This window comes from Muscardinus avellanarius, assembly GCF_963383645.1.
Source record: "Muscardinus avellanarius genome assembly, chromosome: 1".
Lineage (NCBI taxonomy): Eukaryota > Metazoa > Chordata > Mammalia > Rodentia > Gliridae > Muscardinus > Muscardinus avellanarius.
Genome location: NC_137786.1, coordinates 140,404,992 through 140,424,749, shown reverse-complemented (window position 1 = coordinate 140,424,749; position 19,758 = coordinate 140,404,992). Strand labels below are relative to the sequence as shown.

The window sequence follows — 19,758 nt, the reverse complement described above, 5'->3', positions numbered from 1 at the left end:
CTACCACTGCTTCCCTGGGACACATCCCTGCCCTCTGCCATCTGGTCTCCGGTACCCACCAGGCTTCCTATTTGTCTAGCATCCAAGTTTGGCTCTCTAGGACATTTCCTTCCCCTCTGCCCCAAGTCTCTTCTTTCAGCTCTCAGGCCAGATTCTGCTACAGCCCAATAGGGCTCCGAAGTCCTCTAGCTCCTGCTGCCTGCCCTTCCTCCCAGCAGATGAAGCCTGCTTCAGCCCGTGTGCACCATGCCCACCCTGCAAAGGAGTCAAGGGGTCCACCTCCCTGCTGGCTGCCCAGGCCAGTGCAGATTCCTCTGTGGCTGAGCCATGAGTAGTGTCAGGAAGGGAAGCTTCTCTAGACAGGAGCCACACTCCAGTCACCACAGTCCAACCTGACACCCATCTCTGCTCTTGTGGACCCTCTTAAGGAAGCTTTAGCACACCAACACTGGTTAATAAACAAACAAAAACAAGACAATAACAAAGAAAGTGTGAAACCAGTCAGATTCATGCCCCCCCTAAAAAAAAAGCCCATTAAACTTTTTTGTGATACTGAGGACTAAACCCAGGGGCATTCTACCTCCAAGCTACACTCCCAGCCCTACTTTTTTATTCTTTATTCTGAAACAAGGTCTCACTGAGTTGCAAAGGGGCCTCACTAAGTAGCTGAGGCTGTCTTTGAACCAGGATCCTCCTGTCTCAGCTTCCTAAATGCTGGGATTACAAACTTGCGCAAACACACCAGATCCATTAAAATTTTTTTTAACTCTGTGCTTGCTGAGGAGAGGTGAGGGTCCAGAACTCCACACTCCACAACAGAGACCCCTAGCATAGTCCTGGACCCTGTGGAAATTCTCTCCATATGAGCGACAGGAAAACATAAGCCAACTTCAACTGAGCTCTGAGTCTAATAAGATAGCGCCAACTTCTCTGGCCTTGCTTCTGCTTCTAGCCTTGGTAACATGTCCTTGCCCAGCTCCCCCACCCTGCAGCAGTGGGTGCTTCTAAGCGGCAGACCCCTCTTCCCAGGCCCAGCACCCTCCAACCTGCTGAGCCTCGGGCTGGGGCTGGGCTTCCCCGCCTTTAGAGAGCAGGCCTGCTCCTGGGCGGGGAAGGAGGGAGGGCTGGCCCCTGCAGAGGAGCAGGAAGCCAAGGCTCCTTTGCTCCTCCCCTGCAGCGTCCCGGCCTGTGAGTGTGGCTGCCAGGCGAGGTCCCGGGCAGCAGAGCCCCGCAGACCCCATGGCCGCCGGCCCTGTGGAGCAGCGGCTGGGCAGCCTCACCCTCTTCACCCGCGAGGACTTCGAGGATGACTGGCGCCGCATAGCCAGCGGTGGCTTTGGCCAGGTGTTCCAGGCTCGGCACAGGCGCTGGAGGACCCAGTATGCCATCAAGTGCTCCCCCTGCCTCCAGCACGAGGCCACCAGGTACCTGCCCTGCCCCTCTCCCTTCACAGAGGAGAAACTGAGGCCGGGCAGGCTTTGGGCCCGTGGAGCCCCGTGGAAGGGGCGGGCTGGGGCTGAGGCTGAGGATTGTCTGGGCAGGTCTAAGTTCTACCCAGCAGCCAGGCACAGATATGTCTTTGAGCCTGAAACACAACAGGCGACAGTGTACCTGTTTGTGCAGTCAACAGAGGGCAAAGGCAAGCGGGGAACTACCCTTGCCGGATGCCTTTGACCTCTCAAACTTGTCCTGCCTCCTTGCCCTTGGGCGCCATGATGGCTCTTGGCCGCCCCTGCTACCCTCCTCCCACCCCAAACTCTCAGAGCAGGGCTGGGCTTCCTGAAAGGTGTGGCACTTTGCTTAGTGACCTGTAGGAGCCACCTTCTCTCCCATGGCTGCCTGGGCCCTGCCCTGTTGCTGCTCTTCTGTAGGCCCTGCTGCAAAGCTCCTCTGGGCACTATGATCCCTGTCCCATTTCTGTCCCTGGCCCTCATCGTGTGCATGAGAGCTACATTCTGTCACGCCTCCCTTTTCCTCTTACAATCTCTTCCATACTGTTCCACTCACCTCTGTCTTCCCACTGGGATGGGCTCCCCTGTGCTACCTGTGCACTGCTATCCCCGTAGCCATGAAGGGGATGCTAAGTGAGAGTATGGAAGCCATGACCTCCTTTCAAGGTCCCCTGGGGCAGCCACTAGAAGCCTTTTGGCCTCTTACTGAGATGTTATTGTCCTGTGCCCTCTGGTCACCATGGGAACTCTCCAGATTAAGCCTCAGGCCCCACCCACTCGGGCCAGTTCCTGGGCCCTCACCCACCTCACCAAGAGTGGAGAAGCCTAAGTCTCACCCACCTCCCTCCCCCTGCTTCCACCTGTTGGCTTTGAGTATGGTCAGATTATTCTAGGATTTGTTCAAATCATTGCTGGCCTTTGAGATGAAGAACAAAAGGAAACAGAGGGCCTTGGCATGGCCACGCTGCTGGACATGGATGATAACTCCTGCCATTTTTCCTTCCCGAGTTCTGGGGGTTCCTGGGTAGAAAGGGGCTAGGGGACAGGGAACACACGGTAATGAATGCCTGCTAGTGTGACGTAGAGTCTAGGAGTGGTTCGTGCGTTGATGCGGTGCCTGCCTGACTTCCTCTACTTGACAAATGCTTATTGCTCTCCTACTATTAGACCTGGGGATAGTGGTGCGCACAACAGAAACGTCCCTACTTTCTTGCAGCTTATATCCAAGAAGGAGAAAGACATGATCTAGATGACCCCACATGTAGATATGTGTGCTACTGTGAGATGCGTAAGGGGAGCTTTCTGATAATAAACACTGACCGAAAGTCTGACAGAGATAGAAAAAAAAAAAAAAAAGGCTCTCCTGAAGAAGTTACTCTAGAGCTGAACGAGTAGGATGTGTGTGAGTTGAGTAAGTGAGGTTTCCCAAGAAAGGCCAGAGAGTGCACAGGACCTGTGGCTGGAGGGGCATGGTAAGTAAAAAGATGGGGAAAGGCCACTGTGGCTGGAGGAGAGAGTGAAGGAGCAGTGGGGAGCCACCGAGGGCTCACAGCCAGGAAGGGGTGATGGCGGTGGGGAGAGATCACTCAGGCTGGCAGTAAGGAGGACCTGCTGGAATGGGTAGAGTGGATGCTGGTCCAGGCAGGAAATTGTTGTCTTCACCCAGGCAAGTGATGATTGAGGCCTAGGCTGGAGTGTTGGTGATGGAGATAGAGGGAAAGGAATGGGTCAAGTAAGATTTAGGAGGTAGAAATCCCCGCCCCCCCCCGTGGTGCTGGGTTGGCAGAGCCCGCAGGATGTTGGCTTGCCCAAGGAGTAGAGTTCCCACTAGAATGTCCACTTGGCCCTGTGTCTATTTTGTTTACCACTCTATTTCAGTGTGAGGCAAATCATTGAATTGAATAAATATTTGCTGAATGGTGATGTTGACAAAGTAAAAACCATGAAAAGAGGCCCAGGATCATAAATCAAGCTTCATAATTTTTTAGTGTAAGGTGCCTTTACACAGCCAAGAGGGGTAGCCAAGAGGACTTTGGAGTATAGGGCAGAGCTAACAATACCAAAAATCGTTTTAGGTGGTAGTTGAAGCTGAGGCATGGGTGAGATTCGCTCATTCTAAGGACTAATTGAAGAAAACAAGTCCCTGCCTTCATGGAGCTTACAATCAAATGGAGGAAGACAATAAATATAAACAAAAATAAACAAATAAGATTTTTGTCTATTGGTCGGGCATGGTGGTACATGCCTGTAATCGTTGTACTTGGGAGGCTGAGATAAGAAGATCACAGATTCAAGGACAAACCTGTTTCAAAATTTAAAATAAGAAATGTTTGGGGGTGGGTGTAGCTCAGAGATAGAACAGTCCTGAGTTCAATCCTCAGTACCAGAGAAAGTATTTATAGCAGTTATAACTACCTGATATTTCTTGATTAAAATATATAAGAAGAGATAAGTAGTCTTATATTCTAAGAACACATATGGTATAGAAATATTAATTTGTGGTCCATCTGTGAATGAAGGTATTGGGGCAGGGTTGCAATTTTATATAGATTTGTTTGTGAAATATTTATTAATCAGATACCATCTGAGCAGCTCTTTGGAGCAGATGAAGGACCACGAAATCATGTGGTTCTATGAGGGAAAAGTGTTATAGGCAGAGGAAGTGGCAAGTCCAAAGGTCCTGTGGTGGGGGCAAGAAGCCCCCCATTGAGGAGCAGAGTGAGGGTGGGGGTAAGTAGGAGATAAGACCAGAGACCAATCTTGGAGAGTTCTGTCAGACTTGTAAGAACTTTAGCTTTTACTGTGATGAAGAAGAGAGGATTGGAGGGCTCTAGCCAAGACAGCAACATGCTACCATGTGCGTTCTCAAAATATCATTCTAGCTGCTGGGCTGAGACTAGATTGTAGGGTACCAGGGAGCAGACAGGACGCGTGGGCTGGGATGTGCGGGGCAGAGGCAGTGAGAAGAGTGAGGGTCTTGCTGTATTTGGAAGGTAGAGCTGGCAGGACAGGCCCAGGACCTGGGCATAGGACTAAGATCAGGATGCAGCCGGATGTTTGTCTGTGGACGGGAGGATGGCGCCCCCGTTGGCTTAGATTTTGGAAGGAGCAGGTTTTAGGGGAGAATCAAGAGCTTAGCTTCAGACCTGTTGAGGGTCGAATGTCCATCTGGAGATGGTGCAATGGACTAAAGTACGAGGAGTAGAGAGTGCCTAAAACCAAGCTCAGCGCTCTAGTATTCTGAGCTTGGAAAGGAAACAGGGATTAGAAAGAGGGGAGAAATCCAGGAGGATGTTGACCTGTGGCTGAGGGAAGAGAGAGAAAAAGAGGGGGGTTATCTGAGCCATCAGCGGGGAGCTGGACATTGCTCAGAGATATGGCAACGTGTGCTGAGTGAAGCAATGACTTCAGACCCAAGACACAAGGGGTGGTGAAAGCTGTGGGAAGGGGCAGGGCAGCGGCCCCTCGGGGAGTCTGAGCAGGAATGAGAACTGTGCACGGCAGGAACTGGTACTCCCACTCTACGGTGTAGAAGCTGAGGCCCAGAGCACTCACTTGCCTGAGATCACGCAGATGAGCAAGCGGCGAAACTGGGGTTTGGAGCCAGCAGCACCTCGTGACCTTCAAGCCCCAGGCTTTGTCCATTTTATATTGGTCTAGTTGCCCTGAACCCAAGGGGAGGAGAGGAAAGAGAGCGAGAATGTCAGAGCTGGAGGGGATGATCTGGAAGAGTAAAAGTAAGGGCGAGCACAAGAGAAACCCAGGAGCCAGATTCCTGGAGAGCGGGCGGCTTTGCCTTGACCTGGGCTCTTGGGCAGGATCCCAGGGAGGCCCTGTGAACATGATTCTGACAGTGTTTGAAGACAGTGGCATCGCAGTTTTGCAAATAATGTGCTTTTAAAAAATGTTGTTTCCCCTGAGTCTCTATCCCCACGGTCCCCAAATTTGCATATTTACTGTTCTTTGGGCACGCAGGGTGAAATGAAGGGAGGGTTTGCAAGTGCCTATTTTGCAAGGCTTTCTCTTAAGTCTTGACTTCAGTTCACTCCAACAAAGATGTATTGTGCAGTGCATGGCAATGTGCTGTGGGAAGTATAGAGGAGAATAATTACAGTTCATCCATAAAATGGAATGTCGTGCAACCATTAAACACCCTGCTTCAAGAGAATGACAATGTGGGGGGTGGGGTGGGGGGCTACCAAAGCTCTGATTGTAAGAAAGAGAGGAGGAAAAATAACAAAAGGGAGAGGGAAAGGAAAAGAGATACCTCGAAAGTGAATCATAAAAGGATATGCTAAAATATAAACTGAGGCCGACCCTACAAGGTTGGATTTCTGGCGATTTAATTTTCTTTTTTATAGCTCTGTATTCCCTAGGTTTTCTGTGAGATCTATGTATAACTTTCATAATCAAAATGGCAATAGATGATATTTTAAAACAGAAGCTTGGGGCATAATGTCTGTCCTCCAGGGGGCTGGAAACCTGTCGGGGGAGACAAACACATAAATAAGCAGGCAGAACAAATGGCAGGCTGAGATTAGTACTTTTTGTGGCCAGTTCTGCAGAATGGGCTGGCTGCTAGAACTCACGTCCTGCCGGCCTGACAGCTGGCCACCTGAGCTTCAGTAATGTCCACTGGTCCCCTCAGGCCTCTCTTCTCTGTGTGGCAAGCTCCTGAGGCTTCTCTGGGGCTTCTCCTTGGCACTATGCCTGGCTTGTGTGTTTTTCTGGCTGATTTCCTAATGAAGGGGTCACTCCCACCCTTCTCTTGCTCCCTGCTCTCTCTCCATAGCTCTGATGTGAATTGCCTCATTGAAGAAGCAGCCAAGATGGAGAAGGTCAAGTTTCAGCACATTGTATCTATCTACGGAGTGTGCAGGCAGCCCCTGGGCATCGTGATGGAGTTCATGGCCAACGGCTCCCTGGAGAAGATGCTGCCCACCCACAGTCTCTGCTGGCAACTCAAGTTCCGCATCGTCCACGAGACCGGCTTGGCCATGAACTTCCTGCACAGCATTAAGCCACCTCTGCTCCACCTGGACCTCAAACCGGGCAACATCCTGCTGGACAACAACATGCATGTCAAGGTAAAGGCCTGGCCAGGCCCCTGGCCCCTTTTCATGCTGGAGTCTCCTCCAGGTGGGCAGGCTTATCGACGTGCCAACTGGCCCGTCAAGAGTTTTAAGGGATTCTCTCCTTGGACAAATACTGGAGGCAGGGATCACATCTAAAACAGAGACAGGTGAGCAGTGAAATTTGATGCATGCAGGTGGGGATGGGGATGGGGATGGGGATGCCTACAAGAGTGCGCTCCGAGCCTCAGCTCATCGTTTCTGAAATGGATAGAAGCCATATGGCCCTGAACGTGCCTGATCTCAGAAGCTAAAATGGACAGAAGAATCTCTACCCCTTGTATTCTTTGCTTGGGGTGGGGATGTGTGTAAATGAGCCAGTCCCTAAGAAATGCCATTATGTGGTTTTTTGTTTTTTTTTTTTAGTTCCTAAAATGTGCCATGTTCTTTTCTTCCCCAGGAACTTTATACATTCTGCTCCTCCACTCCTCTCTCTTTACCTAGCAAAGGTCTGGTCACCTTTCCACTCACAGTTTAAACCACCTCCTGAGGGAGGCCTTCCCTCATCCACCTCAACGGGCTACTCATTGCACCTCTGTTTCTTCACTCTGCTACAAGCCCCAGTTGCAAGTATATAATCATTTGTGAAACTATTTCCTTAGTGAGTGTACCCCCTAACTGGATATGACCTTTGGAGGGTACACTGAGGAGGGGTGTCTCAGTCCCCCATCTAGTTGAACCACAATGAATGACCAATTGGTGAATGAATAACTCACGGTTAAGACCAAAAGGGGAATAAGTCTACCTGATATAAGCATTTCAGGGTCTATAGAGGTATGATGAGCAGGCACCTGCTGAAGATGGCATCTGTATCCTAGTCTTTCTGGAAACTCAGGGTTCTTACTGTGCTGAGGGCTTCTTGGCATACTACCTCACTCAGCCCTCTGAGCTAAGTACTCTTATTATTTTCATTTTATTTTTTTAATTTTTATTTTTAATTTTTATTTTTTTGTGGTACTGGGGTTCCTGGAAGCCCTTCTACCTCCGGGCTACACTCCCAGATCTATTTTATATTTTTATTTGGAAACAGGGTCTCTTAAGCCAGCGCGGCTGGCTTCGAACCTGTGCGATCCTCCTGTCTCTGCCTCCCAAGCGCGGGGATTACAAGCGTGCGCCACCACGCCCGGCTATTATTTCCATTTTAGAGATGAGGAAGCAGCTTGTCCAGGGTCATCCAGGTAGTGAGTGGTAGAGCTGGGAGACAGTGGGGTAGAGAACCACTACTCTACTGGAGCAGGGGCGTGATGGGAGGGGGAGAAACCAAGACTTGCTGCTGGAGGCAAGGCTCTATGGAGACCCCATCCCCGCTGCCTGGCTTTCTTCAGATTTCAGACTTTGGCCTGTCCAAGTGGATGGAACAGTCAACTCGGATGCAGTACATTGAGAGGTCGGCTCTGCGGGGCACACTCAGCTACATCCCCCCTGAGATGTTCCTGGAAAGTAGCAAGGCCCTGGGGCCCAAGTACGATGTGTACAGGTGAGCCAGTATGGACAGGTGAGCGGTGCTGGGCTCCGGCACATACCTACAGCCGGTGCAGTGGGAGGATAGGGATGAGATATGGCCCTCCCTGCCCAGGTGGGAGGGGAGGGATCAGGAGAACTCTGGCTCCAGGGGCTTTGGGTGGGACTGTGGGATCTGTGGGCCCTTGGCTGGGGTGATTGTGGATACCCAACAAAGTCTCTCAGGGAACATTTTCTCCATCTGCAGCTTCGGGATTGTCATCTGGGAGCTCCTCACTCAGAAGAAACCGTATTCAGGTAGCAGGTGGCCATCGCTATGTCTGGGGCAGGGGCAGCTCCCTCAGCTGGGCCCTGGGAGGGACCGGGGAGGCCTGGACAAGCCACAGACAGGTTGTGTTGGGGAAAGTGTGATCTTCAGGGATCCCTACCTCACTCTGCTGCCTCCCAGACCCTAGCTTCTAGAGCTCACATACTAGTAAAGCGAAAGACAAAAGTCAGCCTAGATTTGCTTTGCGGCTTGAACTCCCCTGCTCCCAAAGCGCTGTTGCCTGTCTTCTCTGCCACCTAGATGCAGGTGAGCAGCCTGCTGGGAAGTGTGGGTGGATAACCTTGCAAAGTTAGTCCAAGCCTTTGGCTAGGCCTGTTTGTCTGCCCTGATACCTCAGGACAGCAGAGGCCAGCTCCATGGGCTCATGTCCCGTCTTGATCTCGGAGGTGGCCAGAGATTCAGCTGCTCAAATTGGAGCCCCAAGTGGCTCCAAAATCTAGCTGTTTACTCACCAAATATTTATAGAGTCTCTACCGTGTCAGGGTCCTCTCAGCACCCCCTCTCTTGCCCAGCCCCTCTGCCCTGCCTCCTAGCACCCACAGAGCCTGGCTCTTCCCACAGGACTCAACATGATGACCATCATTATCCAAGTGGCCACAGGGATGCGGCCTTCCCTGCAGCCTGTCTCTGATGAGTGGCCAGGCGAGGCCCAGCAGATGGTGGACCTGATGAGACGCTGCTGGGACCAGGATCCCACGAAGAGGCCATGCTTTCTAGGTGTTTATCCAGCCTTCCCTGTCAAAGGCCTGGGGGGAGTCAGCCCAGGAAGGAAGCCAGGAAGGGCCTGGAGAGATTTCCCAGGTAGATTGCATCATGGGGCTGGAAGCACTGGCCACTGAGGACAGGGCTCTGGTTTGTGTGTGTTCGGGTCTGTGCCCACAGCAGGTCCAGTAGAAACCTTCACTGCCTCTGAGTCCAGTCCTGCTGCTGAGCTCCCGGGCCACCTCAGTACTTTCAGAACTACAGCATCCTCATTTGTAAAACGTTACTAGATCACAGAGTCACAGGCCTGGAAGGGACAATGAAATTATCTGGCCCTTTAGGGACCATGAAAACATACCCACATACAAGCACCTTAGAGATAACCTGGCCCTGCGCCCTTGTCCTATGGAAAAGGATGGATCCTCAGAGGGTAGGTGACTTGCCAAATGTGTCCCCACCAAGCCAAGGCTGGGGCTCAGCTTCCTACCTCTGTGTGCAGAACAAGAAGTGGGTGTGGGGAGGGACAGCAGCGAGGTCAGGGTATCTAAAGCCACCTGCCAACTGTTGCCTCTTTTCTCTCTCTCCCTGGTGAGCAGACATCACAGTCGAGACAGACATGCTGCTGTCCCTGCTCCAGAGCCCTGTGGCTGACCTCACCAGCGAGGCCCTGGCCAGGAAGGTGTCGTGCAAACCATTGCTATGCCAGCCCCAGCAGGTGGGTGCGCAGCTAGGCCACCCACTCCCATGCTGCCCAGAGCTTGTAATGTGAACCTCCAGGGTCTCCAGAGGGACTTTATGTGTACAAAGGCCGTGTCCCTCACAGGACTCGGCTGAGGGACAAGTGAAGGCTGAAAGCAGCCCCCACTCTGCTCACCAAGCCGGGAAGTCCAGCTGGGGCTGCTGCATCCAAATGGACACCTTTTCTCCATTTGCACCAAGGCACTCTAAGGACTGGGGGTGCCGTGGCTCACAGCACCTAGGAAGGACATGACTCCTCTTACATCATGGGGTCCCATAGAAGGAAGCCTCTGCTCTCCTGGGCTGTCACACTGGGAATATCAAAATCACTCCTCTGCTCTCCTGCCCCTACTGTAAAGCGGGAACTCGCCAGGGGCTGGCTGGGGGCTCCCTGCAGAACCTGCAGACTCACCTGCACTTCATGTGTCCCTGAGGAAAAGCCAGGCCCTGGCCACCTTTTTGTGACTGGGTCTCTTCTGATCAGTGTTTTCCTCTAAGAACAGCTGGGGGAGCTATGGCACAGGAGGGAGTCTCCCAGATTGGGGTGGGAGGCGGGGGCATGTAAGTCCTGAGGAATGATAGAGAGAGCTGGAGAGAGGGAAGTCTGTAAGGACAGCCCAAGTCAGAAGTGCCTTCATGATCTGCCCTGTACCTCCCGGTTCTACCTCCCCAGGTCAACGAGGATGTCAGCCAGGAGCTAACAGACAGCGGTGAGTCCAGGTGCTGGGGGAGACCAGAGGGTTCCTAGCTGGGAGAGAGTGGGGCCAGCCGTACTCTTTCCCCATCCTCCTGCCACATCCAGAGTGGTGGATCTTTTCCTAGAACCCAGCTTCAGGGGACAGTAGCGCCCATACCCTGGGGGGAGGGGGGGCTGCCTGTACTTTTCATCCAGGTCCAAGATTCCATCCAGATTCCCTGTTCCCAACTTAGGAGGGGATGAGCACTGACTCTCAACACAGGCTGCACAGTAGAATGACTTGGAAATTTAAAAGAAAAAATACAAATGCCTAAGGCCCATCCCAGACAAACTAAATGAGGACCAGTGTGGGTTGGGCAGTGAACATGGTTGTTGTTTCATTCTAATACACCACTAGGTAGGGCAGGAGGAAGAGAGGCCTGAAGACAGTGGAGGGGTTTTAGATCATAGCACAACATATTTCCAATTTACATGGACTTACCTCCTACCAGGCCCTGTCCAGAAAGTTCTTACCCATCTCGCTTGTCCTCACACTGGTAGAGTGAGCTGGGTACTGCCCGTCTCCCTTTACTGAACTAACTGAGCATGGAGGCTCAGAGAGACAGAGAACTGGCTAAGGTCAGGGACAGATGCTGAGGGGATGGAGTGAGGGTGTGCACTGGGGCCCTTCAGAGCCTGGGCTCTACCTCCTCTGAGCAGGAAGAACTGCATGCGCAGCTCTCCCACACAATGAAGCTGAAACTCTAACCATAACCAGGGTGAACACAGAGGTCCTTGATGCCAGGAAAGGTTTTGCCCTCCCCATCTAGTCTGTTCCTGGATAGTGCCTCCAGGAGGCAGGAGGATGGTGAAGATAACCTCTGGGGTGGTTGTAGGAGTTTTTTTTTCCCCAACCTGTCTTCCTCCCAGCAGACTTAGGAGATGACTTGCAGCGGGCCCTGAGGCTCTCCGACAGCGGGAGCCTGGTCCCCAGCGATGAAGAGCTGCAGGTGTACGAGAACAAGGTCACTCCTCTCCACTTCCTCGTGGTGCAGGGCAGCGTGGAGCAGGTGAGGCTGCTGCTGGCCCACGAGGTGGATGTGGACTGCCAGACGGCCTCTGGCTACACGCCGCTCCTCATCGCCGCCCAGGACCAGCAGCCCGACCTCTGCGCTCTGCTCCTGGCCCACGGCGCGGATGCCAACCTGGCAGATGAGGACGGCTGGGTCCCACTGCACTTTGCAGCCCAGAATGGGGACGACCGCACTGCCCGCCTGCTCCTGGACCATGGGGCCCTCGTGGATGCCCAGGAGCATGAGGGCTGGACCCCGCTCCACCTGGCCACGCAGAACAACTTTGAGAATGTAGCCCGGCTGCTGGTCTCCCGCCAATCTGACCCCAACCTCTGTGAGGTTGAGGGCAAGACTCCTCTCCATGTGGCTGCCTACTTTGGCCACGTTAGCCTGGTCAAGCTGCTAACAGGCCAGGGGGCCAAGCTGGACGCTCAGCAGAGAAACCTGAGGACTCCACTGCACCTGGCGGTGGAGAGGGGCAAAGTGAGAGCCATCCAACACCTGCTGAAGAGTGGGGCAGACCCCAATGTCCCCGACCAGGGTGGCTATGGACCTCTGCACACCGCCGCTGCCAGGGGCAAATACCTTATCTGCAAGATGCTGCTCAAGTACGGGGCCAGCCTCGAGCTGCCCACCCAACAGGGCTGGACACCCTTGCATCTGGCAACCTACAAGGGCCACCTGGAGATCATCCACCTGCTGGCCGAAAGCCATGCAGACTTGGGGGCTCTGGGAGGTATGAACTGGAGTCCCCTGCACCTGGCCGCCCGCCACGGGGAGGAGGCGGTGGTGTCTGCACTGCTGCAGTGTGGGGCTGACCCCAATGCTGCTGAGCAGTCAGGCTGGACTCCCCTCCACCTTGCGGTCCAGAGGGGCTCCTTCTTGAGTGTCATCAATCTCCTGGAGTACCAGGCAGATGTCTGTGCCCGCAACAAGGTGGGCTGGACACCTGCTCATCTGGCTGCTCTCCAGGGTAACACAGCCATCCTCAAAGTGCTGGTCAAGGCTGGGGCCCAGCTGGACATCCAGGATGGCGCGGGCTGTACACCCATACAGCTGGCCCTCCGGAGCCAAAAACAGAGCATCGTGGCCTTCCTAGAGGGCAAAGAGCCCTCACTGGCCATTCTGGGTGCTGCGGAGCCAGGAGCCCAGACGGAAGCTTAGACAAACTGGGGTCTCCTCGTCTGGATGGGCTGCTGAAAGGAAAAAAGAGACCCCTTTCCTGCCTACCTGTTTGACCGTGAGAGGGAACAGGAACCTGGTGTCCTGGGCGATGGAGGGAAGGGGAGAAGTACCACTGGGTCCAGAGCTGGGGCAGGGCCCTGCCTTGGACAGCTGCTTTCTGTGCCTCCTAGCAGTCATCCCTGCAGTCCCCTGGCTCTTCACCCTCCTCTACATGGATGCAAGCCCCCAAGGTGAGCTCCTTCTCCAGCTCCAAGACTCCTGCCACCTTTTGCCACCTGCCCCCGAGTTCACGGGACCCTTGTGTCCTAGGAAACCCATCTGAAAACAAAGGGGCTCAAGGAGTGAGAGAAGCGTACTCCTGGCTTGCCTCTTGTGCTCCTGGCCCCTTGCTGCAGGCTGGGGTAGGAAAGCCAGGCTCACCTGCTTTGCACAGGGAGCACAGCCCAGAGTTCGGAGGAAATGCACACTTACTGTTTAACACCAGCCCTGTCACCACACTGACCATACCTTCCTGGCGACTCTGATGCCAATGCCTAGTCTCTACGTGGTCTCTTTTTTGGAGGGAGGGGGTGGTGAAGAAAGGGAGTGCCTAAGCTCTAGGTCAGTGATCCAATGTGGGACACCGGTTTCCTTGTCCCTGGCCCCATGCTTCTCTATGTCCAGTTACACAGCCAGGCGTCAAGCCCTGGAATCAATAAAGCTGTGGATCTGAGTCTCTCCATTAGAGATGGATTAATTTGTGAGATCAGGGCATATATAGGGACAGCATTATTAGTGTGGGGTGTGTGTGTGTGTGTGTGTGTGTGTGTGTGTGTGTGTATGTTGGGGGTAGATTGTCTGGGTTTGGTATATGTACTGCAGAATGGGCAGATACTTTCCTCAGCAGCCACTCTGACTCATGACTGCACCCCAGTCTCACATCAGCTGGCCTGGCCTGGCTCCTTGGTTGGCAGGACTGGAGCAGCTCATGCTAACTGTGGATTATGGAAGCCCTGTCTCAGTGGCCAGTGGGCTTCCAAGGAAACAGCCAGTCATTTGGAAAGAATGGAGTAAGACGTACACCCTGGGGGTCCTCCTGCCTCTCCACACTGCACAGCCCCTCCAGCTCAAGGATGTGTCAGAGAAAGGGATGGGCTCTTCTGTCCCAAATACCAGCCAGCTCTGACCCATCTTTGTGTGTCTCTCTTCTGGGCTGGGCATGGGGCTCCCAGTCAGCATCCTGGCACTAGCACGGAGTGAGAGAGACAGAGCAGAGACAACCTGCTGCCTCATCCAGGATCCTATACAGTATATAACTCCTTTTTGGTGTCCATGGAGCCCAGGAGCAGCACGGAGCAGGTTGGTGTCCTCGAGCAACACCTGTAGGTTGAGCCTGCACACTAAAATCTCCTGGTAACATGCTTTTTAAATATACCAATGCCTGGTCGACCCTCAACTAAGTAAACTAGAATCTCCAGGGTAGAATCCAGGTGAGATCAATCCCCAGGGATTCTGAAGAGCAGCCCATTCTGGGAATGACCACCAGGAGGCGTCCATGTTGCTTCCTGTCCCCTTCCTTAGCACAGTCATGAGGTGGGGGGGAGGGGTGATGCAGCAGGCTGTTTCGCCCTCCACTCCCTGCTAGCCAGCAGCCCCAGTCCCTTTGTTCTCCCCAGGTTCAAAATGCCTCTAGGAGTTCTGTCCTTCCCAAAACAATGGTGGCACTCTGGAATCTGAACCTAGCTTCAAGCCTAGGCAATCTAGGCAAGCTAAAGGAGAGGGTTGGGGCTATACCTTCACAGCCGGTTGGGTACAGTTCTATCAGTATGGTTGAAACAGTCACAGGGAAGGGTAGGGCGTTGCTAATCTTTTGGGGAAGAGTTTGAGGAAAGACCTTGAAAAAAGGTGTTAGAAAAGTAGATATCCTTGACATCCATTGTCCAATGAATGGCAAGAATCCCATGGGGATGTGGTCAGAACTGTCCCTGGGAATCATTTCAGCAGGATGGCGGAGGTTATCAGACCCAGTTCTTCTACTCCTGTCCTCCTAGAGATAACAGAGGTAGCAGGTTCAGGCCAGCCCTGGTCAACATGGGCCCTTCACTGCCCCTTCATGAAACCTTTCCTCCCTTCTCAAGCCACCCTTGCCAGACACTGATGCAGACACACACGGCGTCACATTTCAACACAGCTGTCTTCTAGAAGCTCCCCAGGAATGTTTATAGTTGCATTTTAGTGAGGCCCTTAGAATTCCTAAGAAGAGGGTACTTAGTGGAATTTCAGGCCGTTTGGAGAGATTAGGGACGTGGGTACTAGAAGCTGAGTACACCGATTTTCTGCTGGCCATCTCCCCTTGGAGGTCCTATAGAATCCTTAAATCCAAACTGTCCCAAACTAAACATTTCTTTCAGCCTTTCTCCGTAAGCCTGTTCCTTAAACTTCATCCTCCATTTTAATTGAAGTTACCTAAACTTCTAGCCTTGAAGTCATTCTGGGCCAGCACCGTGCAAGAGGACAACGTGGGTGGGTGGAAACCTTCTGTATCTGGCCACTCAGTAGCTGCCATTAGCTGCCTGTGGCACCGAGCACTTGACATGTGGCTGCTGTGACCAGGACATCAGATTTTTAAGTCTCAATAGAGGTAAGTGGCTGCCTGTGGCTCCGACTGGAAAGAGAAGATCTCTCTAGAAAGGCCAAGGCTCCACCCATCAGGTCTTAACCCCGCTTCCTCTCCTGGGCCACCCTGGACAGAACTGGGATGGAAGAAGGAACTGGAAGCTACTCTTATCAGCTCCTTCCCCCTCCTCCCTAATCCCACAAAGCCAGGCTGCTTCTCTCTGCTCCAAAGATGCTCCGTTCTCTCCCCATCAGCTTCTGGCTTCACTGGAACTCCCAGAACCTGAGCGTGGCAGAGCTGGTTGTCAGGAGAGAACCCTCAAGAACACAGACACCCAGATTCTGGCCACCATAACTGTGTCCAGCCCAGCCCCAGTTGCTTGCCGGGACAGCCAACTGCTATTAGCACAGCTCCCTAGAGTATTACCCTAAATCTCAAGTCCCATGCAGTTTTTCTCTTGCTGTCTGTTTGTCTGTCTCTCTCTCTCTCTCTCTCTTTTTTTTTTTTTTTTTTTTTTTTTTTTTTTTTTTTTGGTGGTACTGGGAAACCCTTTCACCTCCGGACTACACTCCCAGACCTATTTTATATTTTTATTTGGAAACAGGGTCTCTTAAGCCAGCAAGGCTGGTTTCGAAACTGAGCGATCCTCCTGTCTCCGCCTCCCAAGGACAGGGATTACAAGCGTGTGCCACCACGCCCGGCATCTCTTGCTGTTTCTTAAAACATCTTCTGACTATATTAACCCATTCCAGCTGCACTCAGGGATGGTCAGGAAGCTGTGAGTAATGGATGGCATGTAGGTTCCGGAGCTCTGGATGTCAAGGCTAGCTGGGCCATCAACAAACCACCTCCCATATGAGGGGCTTTTCTTTCGTGAATAGTGGGGAATGGCCCTGGGAGGACAGGGGTAGAAGACAGCATTCAAGATCCGAGATCCGGGAGGGCAAATCCCACAGTCATTCCTGCATAACTGGATGCTAAAGTCACAGACAGCCTGAGTCCTGGACCCAGGAGGACAGTGAGCCAGCGGGCACAGGGAGCAGGTAAAGGCAGCCACACAGCCTCTGGGAACAGGGACGTTTGGGAAGAGACCCCAGATAAGTGTAGACACTGGAGATGCCTCTGGACAGGGACCTGGCTGCCCCTGCCCAAAGCCCAGCTGAGAAGTAACATCTGAGCTTCTCCCTGCAGCCAGGCTTCTTAATCTGCTTGCTCTAGGCCAAGACCCTCCAGGGCTGCTGGGTCACCTATCCCCAGCAGAACAGTGCCCTGGATCTGTGCTGCACCTGCCTGTGTTTGTTGCCCTCCCACAACCCTGGCCGTGGCCTCCTGGGCTCTGCCATGAGAAGCAGAGCGTTTGCATTATCCTGTGAGTGTTGGGTTAATGCCAGTCATTCTAGCATATTGTGAGCCCATGAAGGCAGGGATCCTGACCACCTGTTTGATGCCTGGAGCAGGATGCAACTTTCCAAAACCTCTCCCCTAGCTATGGCCACCTGGAACACCTCTAGACCCACCTGGGGAAAAATAAGGGCCGAAAGCTTCAAAAACTGACTGTCGCAACTGTATCTGTTCCTTTGTAACTGTCCATCCCATCTCAATGATACAGCAAAGTACCCATCTGGCCCTGGCCCCTTTGTGGTGACCCCTCGCTGTGTGCTAAAGAAGGGTGGGACAGGGGGTGCTGACCACTCCACCTGCTGGAAAGGCACATGAAGGGTCTTTCTTTAAAAAGCATTCTAGCTGAGTGTGGTGGTGCATATGTGACATCCCCATACTTGAGAGGCTGAGATGGGAGAATTACAGGTTTGAAGCCAGCCTCAGCAACTTAGCAAGACCCTGTTTCAAAAATAATAAATAAGTAAGTAAGTAAATTAAATGATAAGGGTTGGGGTGTAGTTTGGAGGTAAAATGCCCCTGGGTTCAATCCCTGATCAAAAAACAAACACACACACACACACACACACACACACACACACACACATACACAAAAACCACCCACAATGGAGAAGAAAGGGCTGGGAGTATAGTTCAGAAACAGACAATAGACTGCCCCTGGGTTCAATCCTCAGTAATAAAAAAAAAGAGGCATTCTATAGAAACGTGTACAAACAGAAGCACAGGAAAGGCAGGGCAGAGGGAAATTCCAGAGGGCTTCTATCCCCCCCACCCCACCAACCTCATTAAGAGAAAGGGACCAGAGCCTGGGCCACCCCTGCCACCTCTGTGCTCCAGGTCCCGTTCCTCCCATCTCTTTGCCCTGAAGTGCTGAGGGGGGAGAGGGTGGCGCCGGCCCTCCCCCTGCCCACTCTACCTGTCAATCTGCTGTCTGAATGAAAGACTTGCAGCCTCGTGACAACTGTGGGCAACTTTCTCCTGCCCCGCCTCCCGCCCCTGCCCTGCCCTCTTCCCCTCTTCTCTCTGACAGGGTTCCAGCTCTCTGGGGCTCCTTTCCCTCCCTCTCTGGGTCTTCCCTGCCTGCATTCTCTCCCTCTGCCTCCCTGTCATCTCTTCAGCTCGCACAGTTAGTTAACTTGTATGCCCTCGTGGGATTTCTAATGAGATGAACCTCTGAGCTCCCACCCAGGTCAAAATGGCCCATAGACAGAGTTGCCGTGCATGTGAGCCCATGCATGCATGCACGTGTTGGTGGGTCGGGTATGGGGTGGGCATCAGCAGCTGAGAGGTCCGTTGGATTTCTGAACCCCACAGGGGTCTGATGCCTTCCCTAGCCAGTGATGACTACATACATCATGGGCTGCCCTGAGCTAGGGCCAGCTTTACCTGGCCGCTCCTGGGGAGAGGAGCTGCTCCTGGGGCTTAGCGCGCTACCTTCATTTTCAAGGACAAGATCAAAGTCCATAATTAAATGTTCAGGGCAAGTAAAGTGCTCCAAACTTTGGTGCTAAAAATATTGCATTTAGCATGCAAATTATGCCCTGACAGCTCCCGGCCCAGCCAGCCGTGGGTGCCCCACCTTGTTTGTTATTACCGCTGTTATTCTCCAGGTGGGAGGAACGTTCCTCTTTCACCGGGTTGATTTATATTTCTCTCTTAAAGAGCCAAATTTCTGTTGTGAGGAGAGAGCCATTGTAACCCCAGGGGGGGTGGGAGCTGCAGACTAGTCTGGAGAACTGCCCAGGCCCCAGCATTCAGGCCTCGCCTGCCTCCCACAACCTGCTCTAGCAACAGGGATCCCGAAGAGAGACAGAGCCGGGACGAGGGAGGAGACACAGTCAAGGCCTATCTATGGCTACCAGGCCACCGTCTCCGCATTGCTTTCTCTCCCTGGTGGGTGAGGAGGGCACCAGGACAGCAGAAGGGTGGGAGCCTGGCTTTCCTCTGTTAGGATCTTGTGGGACACACTGCTCCAGGCCACCCAGGGCCCTGGAAAGGAACTCTTGTCAAAGTTTTATTAGTGTGGTGCATGTATCGTGATGTTACAGAGTCTGGGGCCCAGGGGTTCCCCCCAAGCTACAGCTTCCCCTCCTCCTTCATGGCAGGGCCAGGCCAGCTCAAATGGTATTCAGCAGCCACTTAGCCATGGGCTTCTCTAAGGCAGAGGCACCAGAAGGGAACAGGAGAGAGAAAAGGCCAGAAAGTACAGGAAAGGAAAGAGGTTTTCTGCAGGTTGTGGGAAGAAGCAGCCCCTCAAAGAACCTCAGAGCCCCCAACAGGCCCAGATACAGGCCTGGCTTCCCAGCATCAGCCAGCCTGGGGAAGAATAGTCCAAGGGCTGTCAGGAGGTGTCAGAGATGGCTGGGGTGGGGCTATGTTTCTCTCCCACATATCTTGAGGACCCTTAGAGATTAAGGTTCCTCTCCAGAGGGTGCTCTAATGGGGTGGGGCCGTTTCAGGAGGGGGAAACTCACGTTGGGGTAGGGAGGGAGTTAAGGTTTTGGCTTGGGCTTTTCTGGGGTCCATTGTGCATTCTGGTATTTACACATGGGTCTCCCAGGACTGTTGCTACCCGGGGCCTTGGTGAGAATCTCACTTTCCCTGTGTGGGCCCTGTGGAGTGGGATAGGTCCCTCCTTCTGGCTGCCTGCCCTCAACAGGCCAGCAAAGACCAGGCCAAGCCCAACAAATGGGTGTGCTCAGCCTCTTTGCCTTGGCTCTGGCCCTAGTAACCCAAGATCCCAGTGCCCTGGACAAAGATCAAGGAAGGCAGCTGCATCTTTGGTGCAAGGAGAGGGGTCTAGAGGTGAGAGGGGCCTCTGTGAGCTGCCCTGAGCCCTGGGTCCAGCTCCGCACTCACCCTGTGCCAGGCTCCCTAGCCCTACCCTGGCTGAGTGAGGGTATGCGGGCAGGCAGGGGCGCAGAGCCAAGCTAACACTGCAGGGCCTGCGGGGTGGAGAGAAGGCCCAGCTGCGGGCCTCGGCCCACGCTCGCAGGGAGGAGGCCCAGCCGGCCTGGC

General features: G+C 53.3%; 1 protein-coding gene across 1 annotated transcript; it reads left to right on the top strand.

Moving 5' to 3' along the window:
- Nucleotides 1-1,239: 1,239 nt before the first annotated feature.
- On the top strand, nucleotides 1,240-12,725 carry ANKK1 (ankyrin repeat and kinase domain containing 1; the record flags this gene model as incomplete). The annotated part of the gene is made up of 8 exons (XM_080719948.1): nucleotides 1,240-1,424; nucleotides 6,244-6,538; nucleotides 7,909-8,060; nucleotides 8,292-8,341; nucleotides 8,934-9,089; nucleotides 9,671-9,789; nucleotides 10,486-10,522; nucleotides 11,422-12,725. The coding sequence occupies 8 exons, from the start codon at nucleotides 1,240-1,242 to the stop codon at nucleotides 12,723-12,725; spliced, it is 2,298 nt and encodes a 765-aa protein (XP_080576074.1).
- Nucleotides 12,726-19,758: the final 7,033 nt, after the last annotated feature.